The 13,960-nt window shown below is 39.7% G+C and overlaps 1 protein-coding gene across 2 annotated transcripts in view; it reads right to left on the bottom strand.

Moving 5' to 3' along the window:
- The window catches only part of PRKG1 (protein kinase cGMP-dependent 1), a 527,430-nt gene that overhangs the window by 450,102 nt on the left and 63,368 nt on the right, over positions 1–13,960 (bottom strand). For both annotated transcript variants that reach the window (XM_086467486.1, XM_086467485.1), the window contains exon 2: positions 10,575–10,741. In XM_086467486.1, the coding sequence (XP_086323612.1) occupies positions 10,575–10,741 (167 nt within the window). The remainder of the gene's footprint in view (positions 1–10,574; positions 10,742–13,960) is intronic.

Below are 13,960 nucleotides of genomic sequence, written 5' to 3' on the forward strand. Positions count from 1 at the left end.
ACACTGCCACTGTGGTCATCAGTTTCATACCCTATTTCACCTTATGAGCATTTTATGAAGTTAAGTACAAGAAATACTTACTTCTCCATCACTAGTATGAGTAAATAACTACTCTTACAAGAGTTAATTAAGATACTGTAAAATTACAATAACTAGATGATAACAGTGGGAGATTTGCGTTCTACTGTCCTGAATATGAGAACAGCAGCGTGTAACTCAATTTCTCTAAGAGACAGGCCATACACAAGGCACTGTAACACTGACACAGTAAATTAACATAGCACCTGACAATTCAATTTATCATATCCTGGAAAACTGATATCAACAGGTTTTAAGCTGATAAAAATTTGGAAAAATAGAGACACACACTTGTAACAGTGCTCACACAGGCTGGGCCTCAATAGTGCAAACCCAATCCTTCTCAATACTGCAGTCACACAAAGAAGTCCATGCCTTCCCTGTTTATGTAAAAATACTTAGCAAGAAATACTTGTGGATTTTTATAACCAATAAATAACCACAGCTTTGACTTCCAGAAGAAAAAAGAAAAGGGGGGGGGTGGAGAAAAATCAAATTTTAGTATGAATTATAGCAATTCCAAAAGGAAGGAGTTGGAATAGCGCCTGATTTCTGGAAGCAATAGTTAAGATATCCTCCAAAGATTAACCAAAAGGCTTCTGCTCCAGCTTTATACTGACAGATTTTGTAACTTTTACAGTTCACTAAAACCTATGTAAGCGCATAAAGCCCTGGGTTAAACGCTGAAGTAGATTTAGATGGAGATCCAGACTGCTGCAGCAAACATACAGTTGCTTCTTTGATCCAATGCCACCAAGTTTTCACGCCGCATCCATAAAAAGCATGTGACTGCCAAGTCATAGAAGTCTTTTAATTGTCCTTATGCTGACAGTTCCTAGGTACATTCTCAGGTTATTAATACCATGTAAGAAAGTACAGTGAGATGCTCTGAGTATTTCCATGTAGATCAAGACACAGTTGATAAGAACATATGTATGTATTAAGTTGTCTTTTTTCATCACGTGCCTACTCAAGGGCACGACTGCAAGTGATACAAAAGTATGGTTACTAAACAATGCCAAAAATAATAAAATGATTACCTTAAAGATAAGCAGGTCTCAAAGTAACATTACCAAGCTTCTTGCAAATATTCAGGCTAGGCATAAAACAGCCTCAAAGCATCAAACAAGGGTTAGAAACAAACGTGATCTTCTCCAAAGGAGGTAGGCTAAACTCCATGGAAATCTTCAACAGATATACCAACTAAAAGATGAGTGTGTAATGAAAGAGAAGCAAGCAGAAATGTTTTGAGATCTCAACCCTTCACTCCTCTGCCCTACAGACTCTTCCCCAGACTTGTGAGATAGAGGGGATGCCATGCCAATCTGTGAAAATACACATTGATAGCACTTTTTAAATAACTTGGTTGATAACCTCCCTTGCTCCTTTGGCCCATATGCACACTTGTAGCATAAGGAACTCCAGGAACACTCTTTTGCTGCCACTGAAATGCCCAAGGGATGGTCTTCAAGCCCTACAAAAACACTGGCTCCATGAGCAGCCAGTTTCCAACAGGCAGCTACTGAGATGTCTTGCACATCTGGAATGACGCCTGATATTTCTGCCCTTGCCTTCTCCAGCATATCCTCGTAACATCTGCTCCTCAGTAGGGTAATCTTTGGAATGAAGACATCTCTTAGAGAATTTCTTAAGCCCAGAGAGCCTTAGAAAATGGTCTAGCCCTGACGTGTAATGGTCTCAGCACTGGATATGGGAGATAGACAGGGGGCAATTATTGACAAGTGTTTGAAAATTTCCCAGAGAAGTGACAACCACTAAACCACTTATCTCCATGGGAAAACAAAGCCTTAAATGGGAAACCCATGAAGGCTGCAGAATTCCAGCAAGGAGTAGTATCTCTGACCTGACTCCTTCCCAACTCTACAACATCAGGATGAAGAAGGGAGGAAAAAAAAAAAAAAAAAAAAAAAGGCAAAACCAGCTGAAAACATTAAACAGAGGAATGCACAGACGAAACTGCTGCCACAGTACATTTTCACAAAGCTAATGATTATTCACCAACAGTGACACTTAGCTTTCACCTGTGAAAGGTAGGTCCTTCAGAGGCTAGTAATTTGTTGCCATGCTGTGCAGAAAATCCCACTTTGCCATAAATGTCTAATTGATTCCTTCCTACAGTGCTCCTTATGGACACTGAGTAAATGCTCTGCAATCTCAAGAGCCATCTAATACCTGTGCAATGAGATGCTATTTTTTTTGACATTTACTTGGGAAAGCAAATCCAAACCCCTCGAGAAGAGGTTTGGAGACTCAGGTAGGGTCCAAAACACTCATACTGAACGGCAGAATAAGTCTTACAAGCTCAACTGCCTCAATTGTAGTAGAAAAGCCCTAATTGCACTGGATGCAGCTATTACTACCTTCCCAAGTGTCTTTGGGAGATGCAGAAACGTGGGAACACATATCAGAGGACCTAGATACATTATTAGGAATATATTTGGAAAGAGCACTCAGAACTACACCAAAAGAAGTAGGAACTTCATGGTGGTCTGAAGGACAGCCAATCTGGAGGAAGTCTATCAAGGATCCTATTTGGGCATACATGACAAAATGCGTTATGCAGTCAGGCACATCCCTACCTGCACAGGTTCAACTCCATCTCTCCGGGCACGATCTTAGAGCACAAGACTGACCCGAAACACACCAGCAGATGCAGAGTTCAGCCAACGTCTCTGGATTTAATTGACTGAACCAGAAACTCCACATTCACTCTTAGCCCCAGAGACTAAACAAATTAAAAACAGACTGAAAAGTTTATAATGTTTGTTCTAGCCAGCATCCTTTCACCAAAGCTGGGGGAAAAAAATAAATCTCAATATGGTTTCCTTTGAGATGAATGATGATCAGTGTCACTGTTGGTGAATAATCAAGAAAAAGCTCATGGGTTTGGACTTCGCAATGACAACAGCAGCAGGCTGTAGGAAAGTAAAGGACCTCTTGCAAGTACAGTGTATAGAAAATAAATGTGGTGCAGGTCAAGAGACATGATGCGCTCTCTCCACTGAGGTGGCAGTACTACTGCTCCCATTTTGCTGGACTTGCACTTGGGAACAAAGTCATTTAGCCTACTTAAATCCAAAATGGATCCCTCTTCTTCATTTCTCTTCCATTTAGAAGAATCAGTCCTACCAAATCCTTTCTCTGACAAGAGAAGGAACTGACTCAGAAGACTCTACAGCTAGAAGAGCAATTACATCCTATTAAATCAGATCCTTATGAGAGTAGTCCATAAAAAGAGATGGAAGAGGGGTCAGATGGAGAGTGACACAAAGACAGGTTGAATGCAGCATTTGTGGATGACTGAACATAGCATCCAAGAGTCTGCAGGAATCATTGTCCAGTTAAGGGGAAAAAAAAAAAAAGTAACTGGAGAGAAAAGGGTGATGCATTCCAGCCCACCTTCAGAAGTGAGAACAAGTATAAATGCACTGGCCAACAGATTGATGATAAAATCTTACAGCATCACAAAGCCTGGGCAAAGGCTGTCAAAACCTGCAGGAGGCAGCAAGGTGATGTCTTGAGGAACACATGCAGTATCTATATGCCTGCTTTAGTTTTGATTCAACAGCAAAAACCCCCAGAGACTGAGGAGTTGCTTTGAGGATTTCACGCACCTGAGACCAGACAATTCTGCCACTTCTGATGAGAGGTCTTCTATGGCCTCTTGCATTTCTCTCTGTAGTTCAAATGGCTACAGAGACTTTGTTTGTCTTCCCTTATCAACACTAAGCTTGACATCCTGGCAAATCCTGCAGTTTCTAGGAATACATTCCTTCCCAAGACATCTGACACTCAAAAACACATGTTCCCACAGGAAGTCACAATTAGACGCTTCATTGCTTTGGAGAAGCTACCAAGAATGAAGCAAGAAACCAAGTCTCCTTTAAAAATAAAAGGAGAATCTCCATGACTGAAGACAAATAATAAAATTAAATTTAAGCAGAGGCTACTAAAATAAGGGCTGGGGGAAGTGTAGTCTGTTTCTCAATGTAGGTTCTTAAAAAGCTGCTTCTTTGCTTTTCATGAAGTAGGAGCCCACAGGGTACTGGTAAAGCTATTTTTCTTCACTCAGGTTCTCAAGCTGTGGTGCAGAGGTGCAACCTCAATATTAATTTGCAGGACTGTCAGGAAGGATGTTACAGCACCCACTGCCAACACAAAATCCTAAGTTCCAAACATTTTAACCTTCCTTTTCCCCCAACTCACTGTATTATTTCTTCCATACTTTATGGGAATACCAACAAACATAAAAGGAGGACTCTTTACAATTATTAATATAGTTTAAAAAAAATTTATAACATCTGTTTATAACAGCATGACTGTTACTCACATGAGACCCTAAAACTTGTACCTTGACACCTGATTTACTTACAGCTCTGCTGATAGATTTTCCTTTCATAATGCGACCATCAAATTTGACATACTGCAGTTGACAGGATCAGACAGAGAAGGAGCACAAGAAGAAACATTTGGTTTCAGATGTGGGACATCACATTTATCCTCATTAGTGTGAGGCAACACGCACACATAACTCAAATCTGTCAACATGGTATCTCTCTGAAAGGGACCTTTCCAGGTTTTCACATTTTTAAGCGCCTTCAGAAAATTTTAGAAATATTATGCCCAAAGAAGGCATAATAACAAAGCAGTCAACGAATGCAAACTTGCAAAACCAGAACTTGGAAAATGTTTGGGGTTTTCTCCATCAAGAAGACTGGAGGTGGTGGACTAATTTCAGAGGCACAATATGATTAACCATGAAGAACCTTTTTAGCTCTAAAAGAAACTTCGATTTTAACACAAAATCTGTTGAACCACTCTTAGAACAATACACTTTCTCATACAAAAGGTGCTATTTCTGCTAAGTTTATTTTGTTCTCAAAATTGGTTTACTTGCAGAGTCAGGAGTGCCAGTATAAACTAGTTCAGGTCTATAAGCCACAGCATCATTTGTCCCCTTTTTCACCTCTGGTCTCATCAGCCTGGAGGAATACTGTTGCTGTGGGTGGTCAGAGCATGTATGTTTAATGCTTCCAGCAATTTCAGTCCCTAATGGATACTTGCTTACATCACAAACAAGCTGACTTCCACCTTCAAAGCACAGCTATAAGGGAAATTTTTTGGTGTTGCTAGAGATTAAGGGCATCTCTTTACCCAATTCAGTTAATATGCAAAAGTTGCAGGTTTTTCTTATTACTTAATAAACATAAGGGAAGTAAGGGGTGTTCCCTGCCCCAAACCATTTCAGAACCTGATGAAATACCAGTTCCGACCTTGCTACTTCATATAAATCTTTCTGCCGTACTTCACGAGAGCCACCCAAGACAAATGGACACGTGCCAGTTGCCTCAAGAGTCCATTATAACCAGCTTCCTTCCTGTAGGTCTTAAGGGAAAACTTTGGAGGGGAAGAGAAATAATTCATACAAAACACTACTCAGGAAACATGGGTTGCTATGACCACTCAAACCCAACGGCTTTCCACATTCTGATAGAGGTCTCTGTCCCGAGAAGTCTTTCACAAGCATAAGACCTAGTTTGTGTTACTATTTAATGATCACACAGATACTGGTAACAGCACCGCTGCTAAGGAACAGACAAATATTTAAAATGCAAAGAACAGTCTGTAAATAGCAAAAACCCTTCCTGAGGTCAGGCAAGGTATAAAGCCACAAGGAGATCTCTCTTCACTGGGCTCCAATTGTGATGCTAACTTCCCTCCCACTCTGGTACGTGCCTTTTATGGAGCCCTTCAGAATGCTGTGGGTACTTCCTATTAGGGTTTCCCTCCCCTCTGGAAGAAAAATATTGGCAACCACCTAATGAATTTTGTTAGCTGAACAACTGTATCCTTGGTTATCTGCATTTCCTACATCTGGCATTCCTAAGGTGGTCTGTGCCACGAATCCATCAGGCCTAGTTACCCCAGAAGACTAAACTAAGTAACAGTACAAGCAGGATGATGCTAGAGAAGTAAAGTGTTTCAAAGACTGGGATATGGCGGAGCCAGCTGTAGTCCTGAAAGTCTGAAGCAGGTGAACTGAGGGGCCCTTATGTTCCTTGAGGTAGAAATCTTGCCAGCAAGACACAGACTATGGCTAGAGTCAGCATAGGAGAAAAAAAAAAAAAAAAAAAAAAACACCACACACACCACCACACACACCACAACCAAACAAACCAACCACCAAAAAAAATCTTATTAAAAGCAAAGCAGCCCTAAATTTGGGATTCCTCTTGCTGAGAAATTTCAGTTTCCGCTCCTGACTTATAGCTGTGTTTTCTCATTACCAACTCAAAGAGGTACAAGAGCCCAGTTTCACCCCAAACCAGGATTTCCAAGGCTTCAGACCTGGCAGAAACAGCCATCCTTGGGCTTTCATGCTTAGGACCCCGTCTGTCTCACTGCAGCAAGGCTGTCCTGCAGAGAGGGACCCAGAAGGGCCCTCCAACAAGCACAACTCTCATTCTGTAGCTCCTGAGGCCTGTATCTTATGAAAGCTCAGGCAGGAGCCCACCAGAAAACTAGGCAAGTTTCCAGTTAAATCCTACCTGTATTTCAATGACTTAAAAAAACCCAACCAAACAAACAAAAAAAACTCTAACACAAATCATACCAAAAAAAGACTAAACCACCAAACCAAAAAATCCCGAAACAAAACCAAACTCTTTTCAGATCCAAGAAACGCAGAGCCAGTTCAGAAAGCCCAGATGCACACCCAGGAGAGCGAAGTCTACCAGGACTGAGGCACCCTCCTCTTTTAGAGGTGATTGAGCATATTAAAAGCAAGCTCCCAGATCAGTGCATGTTCAGATCAGAGAGCGTTTAGATTGAGAGCTCCTCAATCTGATAGGTATTTCCCTCCTGTTGAGACCAATGGACAAAATCCAATCCAGCTGAAGTATGGCACATGCCAGAGGCACACTCCTATCTCCCAAACTCAACATTTGCCTCTATCCAACATGCTGCAGACAGAGAGGACATCATCTTTTTGAACTTGGTACCTCATTCTGATTTCCCTCTGATAGCACCTCACCATTTCTACTCCAAGAACAGTTCACTCAGCTTCCTCTTCTCCCCAACTAAATCACAATTTACAGTATCCTCCTGTTTTCCTGTACTGTTTTTCACTTCTCCCTGCCCAACTTTGCAGTTTGACACATAACAGGTTGAATAATAGCATGTACAAAAGATTTTCTTCTTGTGTTTTTGATAACTTCCGTCTTTTCTCAAGCTTCACTGTATTAACCCTCTTTTCAGCTCTAGAATCCAACCTGTTTGTAGCAGTGCTGCTCTCGCTCCCGATAACAAAAAGAAACACAAGGAGTACAGGAAATCTGATGCAAGACATGGAATAATAGGATAAAGAATACAAAGTTTTTACTTTGTCATCACATGCCTGGGAGCACATGACTGGAGGGGAAAGAGTCAAGCCCATTAGTGTTGGTAGGGTTGGACAAACGCACGAATAAAAATGACTGCATATGTAAACCTAGTATTGGACAGCATGAAATTATCTTTCTGTAGAACCAAAGAGAACATAGAAAAGTGGAGTCAAGCCTTTTCCTGTCTCTTTGCTGAGGTACAATGCTACAGCCATTCCCGCCCAAGGAACGCAGCAAACCTGGAATTATCTTCAGAAATCATCATCAAGCCATAGTGAAGAAGAGTTTGGAGGTCAACACTCATCATTATCTAGTTTTTTAAGATTCACCAAGCTCAGCAAATGTCACATATGTATGAATTTTAACATCCATAGTAAAGAACCAAAATACTCAAGGATCATAAAGGTCTCACCAGGCCTAGTGGCGTCCTCATGTCTAGAGGGGAAAATTAAAACAGACACTACTACTGCTTCACCATGATAAACGAGAACACAGAAAGTAACAGTGAAAATGATGGATGTTTTCAAATCCTTCTCACTTAAATCATTACTTAAAATTAGTCTAAGGAAACATCACCAATATATAACTCAGACTGGTAAGAGGCTCTAGCTAAATGCTGAATCATAAATTATGAACAAGTATAAGAGTATCGGTTATCAAATGCTCTACATGAACAATTTTTATTCATATTAACTGTGGCTATAAGTCCAAGCAAGGGAAGAAGGAGGAATTAATGGAAGAGACACTTGCAGTTTTTATTTGATTTTTGTGAAAATACTTCTCAGAAATACTCATAAAGACAGGTTTCTCCAGTAAAGTTTTGTAAAGAATGAAGTTGATAATCAGGGTGCGGTAGGGAGCGTTAATAACTGAGAGGACACAGAATAATAAGTCAAAATGAGCTAGTGAGCCTGTTGTCATAACCATAATCCAACCCGTTTGATAACATCTTCTTCCATTTCCCTTACTTCATCATCACTCATTGCATTATGTCTAAACATAGACTATAAAGTCTTCATAATTTTGTTGTAAAGCATTATGCATATTTACAGAGCTATCTAAATAATCTTAAATTAAGTTACAAGACCAAACAAAGACTGGGGGAGAGCCAAGCCATGTCCTCATACATAGAGGGCTGCCAGAAGAGCAAGGATAAGCTAAAGTGCCCAAAAGACAGAAAAGTTGTCTTTGACACACATTTCTTTTAAAAGAAAAGAATCAAGAATTCGGGGATAGAGTTTGGATCGATAATTAGAAACATCTGGTAAATTCAAGGAAGTGCCAGTAATAGTACACCATCATCAGATGTATCAAAACTATGCTGGGAACAGGTCTGCCCACAAATCCCCCCCAAAATCCTCTCCAAAGAATGTGAAGAGGCTGAGCAGAAGATAAATATATGCTGGTTTTAACAGTGTCCTGTTGTTATGGGGCTTATCAAGGAACAGCATTGAACACAACATCCAAAACCAGATGTGCAGCAAAAATACTGTAAGCATGCCTCTGATGTGGTGGTGTTTTGGGAAGCCAGCACAGAGCCATGCAGTGAAAAACCAACACATTTTACTGGGGGAAAAAAAAAATACTATTCAAATACTATTTTAAAGCAGGTTTTTTTCTTAGCAGAAGAACAGATCCTGCACGTCATCAAAGTAGTCTCTTGTATTCAAATGGAGGCTTGAAACACCTAAATCTTTCCATGTAATGCTGGGGGTGGAAACATAATTTGCTTTGGCATCCCCCAGTAACTACTTCATAACACAAAATACCATTTGAATGTGCAAAATTTAAAAATATGAAAAGCTGAAGGAATTAAACCTGTGCCTTGAGAAAGGACTTAACCTTAAAAGGACAGACCATTAAAGCTGTTTTGGGAAACTAGTAAAGAGCATTTGCAACTATACAGCATTAAGAGTTTGGCAGGAAAACATGTTTAAAGGATGGCTTACTGCCTTGAAAATATTTTTGTTTAAAAGAACAATTCAAGAAATGAATTTGCATATACACATGTGCATATAAACACACAAGTCATACCTAACCTGTAGTTCTCCTATATTTGCTCAAAAAATAAGGGCAAGCAAGAAACCTCCATTCCCCTTAGGTGTTACCCAGCCAAGATGGTTGCAGGTCTACCAGATGGCTCTGGTAAGGAGTGAGAAGAATTTTGTAAGCACCTATCCATTTGCACAGTGCCAAATCAAACTGAGAATTCGCTTGCTGTGTTAGTTGAATTAACACTCGTTATCAGTCACTCTCAGAAGAGAGATGCTACAGTAGACAGACACGAGATTTGATCAACCTTAGTAACCCCTCCAGATGAACATACACTTCCTTTAAAAAGAAAACACACACATAAAATATGCCAAGTTTGGCATGTGAAGAGTTAAGAGAACTTGGAAAGAATAAGATACAAAAAGCAAATAGCTGGCATTTTGGAGAAGCAAAGCACTGGCAACAACCAATCCTGCTAAAAGATCTTCAGAAACCTGACAGTTCCCAAGAACAGCAGAACATCCACTGCTCATGTTCCACCAAGAAAACAAAACCCTGCCACAACACATACTGTGACAAATCAGATGTGCTAAACTGCAGATGCTACACTTACTTTGTGCACAGGACAGAAAACCACCGTTTTCTATTACACAATGCATTGCTTCCGCAGAGAGCCCCATCTGCTTTATGAGCATTTATAAGCTTGTCCTCACAATGCCCTACAAGGTAGTGAGCCATGACCATATTCCCTTGTTTTACAGTTATTTCCCATTTCCATAACACCGGTCTTTCTGTTAAATCTCTAATTTATGTAGCAAAAAATTGGTATTGCCTCAAAGCCAAAGAACTATACTCAGTGGAAGTTTATTCCAACGTATCTCAGTGCAAGATTAACAGCTTTCACCCTCTTTCTTTATATAGAGAGGCACACAAATCTACTCGGAAATTTTCCAGACAAAAGTAGTCCACACAATTTTTCAACAACCATATTTATACAATGTCGTTAACTTCTTTCTTTGAAACAATTTTTCCCATGAAATAAAGTTTTCATCTCTACATGTGTTGAAAAAAAGAAATAAATATCAGCTCTTTAAGCCATACCTTCCATGACATACACCAGGGAACCCACATCTCCTTCCTTGATGATGCAGCTGTCTTTGCCATACTCCACGGGATACATACAATCCACAATCTCCTGGATCTGAGACAGTTCCAGATTCTTCATGAAGTCATTGTCAAGGATTGCTTCCTTTATTAGCTCCTTGGACCTGTGGCAAAAAAAAAAGACAAGATTTATCCACAAGTCCATCAATGGAGGCCATTAATAGCATGTGAACTTTAGCACAACTGCACAGTGCCCCAATGAGTATTTCCTCGGAAAACAAAATCCAAAAATTTCCCTAAATATCTGAAAAAGTCCATCTGCAGAGAAGTAAAAAAAAAAATATTACAGAAATATTAGCTTGCAATTATTTTTTGTAAATAAGTTTTAGATACATCCAGTATTGAAATAAAAATAGATTTCATGTGATTGCAAGATCCTCTTTTAGCTACAAGTTTCATATCTATAATAACCCCAAAGAATAACATAGCTACTTGAAATATCTTCCATATAGAAACTGAAAGGAAATACAGATAAGACATTAAAAGATTTATGACTTAGTTTATTATATTTTCTATTAAATTGTACAAACTGGAGCATACAAAAGCATGATACTGCACTGATTCTTTGAGTATTAATCAAATACCAAAGGCCATTATATTCACTAGAGGAGGCACCACTGTTAGAGCACTACCACCACCATTAACTCAGTTCTTTGATGACTAAATGGAAAATTCCAAAGTTGTATTAGTGTGCATAGAATTACCCACGCAGTTTTGGTTTGGCACGCAATCACGTTGGAAGTCTGGAGTTCTTAGTAGCCACTTTGCAAAGCTGAGTAAGGAAGATACAGATTTCAGAACTCAAAGTTCAAGCATTCTCTGGAAGACTACCCAAATGGGTATGTAATACAACCTGCTCTCTCTAGAAGTGCCTCTGCCAGCATCATGTTATGACAGAAAATTTGCAAGAAAATCACTGATGGATTTTTCCCCGATTTTCCTGAGATTCCTTCAACTTCTACAACCAAAGTGCTCACCACACGGTGAGTCATGCTCAGGTGAACCCTTCAATCTTCCCTTCAGACTGTCAAGATCAACTTCATCCATCTGCTAATACAGCATAACCACCATGTTATGACATTTTGCAAAAATCTCCTAGAGCAATCTGTGCAAATGAGCAACTGAGACTGCTGAATCTGTATCTAGGCCTAAACTACAGCCCCTAAAACACCTACAGGGTGGACACCAGGTCCTTGGGCCTTCATTTCTCACTCTGCAGCTTTGCTTCTGTGGGCTGAACTATTTGCTAATGTGAACATAGCCCAGGCACATGACAGCTACCTGCAGAGCTTATGCATTCAAAAAGTCTTATCTTTTTGAAATATGAATATGAAACAAGGTTTTCAAAAAGATACATTAAAGGATTGTGTCTTCTTGAAAATGAGCCAAATTGAGACTTCAGAAGTCCAAAACCAGCCAGACAGGCTTGGAGATATTATGCCTGTGCTATAGTCCTTTTAAAGTATACCTCAAGGTTATGCACAGCACAGGTTCAACTTCTTAATGTTTAAGATGCTTTTTATGATTTCGATAGTTTTGAGCTTATTTCAACAAAACATGCTACTTCACATCAGAGTCCATCAGTACTGACCCAGCTGAAGCACAAGATGGGAAGCAGATCAGACTTTTCAAGTACTGTCTGCAAGATGACACCGACTCGAACTGCTACAAAACCCTTTTGCTCTTGAGAAATTTAATTTGGCTTCACATACTGTCAATCCAATTCCTTGTGTGTACAAATAAAAACCACCAGAAAAATCTACATCTGCGTTACTTCTTGCTTTCAGTAATGCAAGAAGCTAGTAATTTGTAAAGTTGACCAGATGACAGACAACCCAATTTCCTTATTCCCTCCTCCTGTGCTAGAGTAGACTACGCTTTCTATGCTATGCCTTGACTCACTACTGCTCTTTTGGTCTCAGCCACCCCCACAGGTCCCCCAAATCCTCCTAACAAAGGCACTAATTATTAGCATTACTCAAACTGCCTGCCGAAGAAGAAAGCATAATAAAAGCTTTCACATTAGTCATATCAACTAGCATTACAATTTCAGCCATTTCTTTCATTCCAACGCTCAAAATGAGGCTTTCTCCTTGATAAAATAAAGTCAGCCTTTCAAGTGAAGTGTTTGTAAGAATACCCGCAAGAGCCCAGAGGGAATTCTGACATGGTTCAGGTCATACCTCCCCTGTTAATTTAGAGGCCCTCAGCAAAAAACAATGCTTTTCGTGTCAGAATTGGGCACAGTGAAGGATTTTAAAAGGATCTGGGAAACTTGGTCTAAACAACAGCAAAGGAGCAGCACAGAGGCTAGGAAAATCCATTAGAAGTCTGGTTTGGGGAGAAGCAGCAAAATGTACACAACAAACAGGAGGACAGGCTGAGAGAGTTGGGGTTGTTCAGCCTGGAGAAGAGAAGGCTCTGGGGAGACCTTCTAGTGGCCTTCCAGTACTTAAAGAAGGGCTACAGGAAAGGTGGGGAGGGACTCTTGATCAAGGGTGTGGTGATAGGATGAGGGGTAACAGAGTACATCTGAACCAACCAATTCATAGTCTCTGTCCTTCAACACAGAAATATCAGAGAAATTAAAGCTTAGATGCCCACCAAGTCATTCAAACCCTTTTAACGACAATATGAAATGCATCCATTAAGAAGAAAAACACAATGGCTGGGACATCAATAATGCAGTTACATCTCTGCCACATCTAAGCATCTTAAAATTAAATATCTCCATAGAATGATCTGGATAATAACTCAGTCACGCTTGAATGTAACCAAAATAGATATTATTTAAGGATAATTAGTTTAAATGAGACTTCAGATACAAAGAAGAGAGAAAAGCACCTCCAGCTGCCCATAAACAGTGCTGGCTGTAGGAACAAGCACCTTGTGATCCAACTGTGTATTTATGAGTGTATTCACATCACACTAAACCACATTTCATAGCTTGTAAAACCTCTTCATCAGGAAATATCCCATCCATCTTTAAGAAAAACAAATAAAAAGCTTAGTTTGACATATTTGAAAATTAGTTGATACTAAAAATACATTGTCATAGCTACAATAAGAGTCCTCTATTATTCCCTGCAAGAGGAATATTCATCACTTTGATAACTCAAAAAAATTATTCATGCAATGTAGATTATCATTCCCACATACTTGCACATGCCAGGCCTTCAGCAACTTCTATGTTACTTTATTAGAGTTTTCTTTCAGTACAATTCACAGGTGCAATTTCTGGTAAATAGGGGGTTTTTTATTATTTCATATTTATTTTTATATATGAAATGAAACTCAAAGCATGTAAGTTAACTCATAGTTCA

This window comes from Leptosomus discolor, chromosome 6 (assembly GCF_034619465.1).
Source record: "Leptosomus discolor isolate bLepDis1 chromosome 6, bLepDis1.hap2, whole genome shotgun sequence".
NCBI classification, from domain to species: Eukaryota; Metazoa; Chordata; class Aves; order Leptosomiformes; family Leptosomidae; genus Leptosomus; species Leptosomus discolor.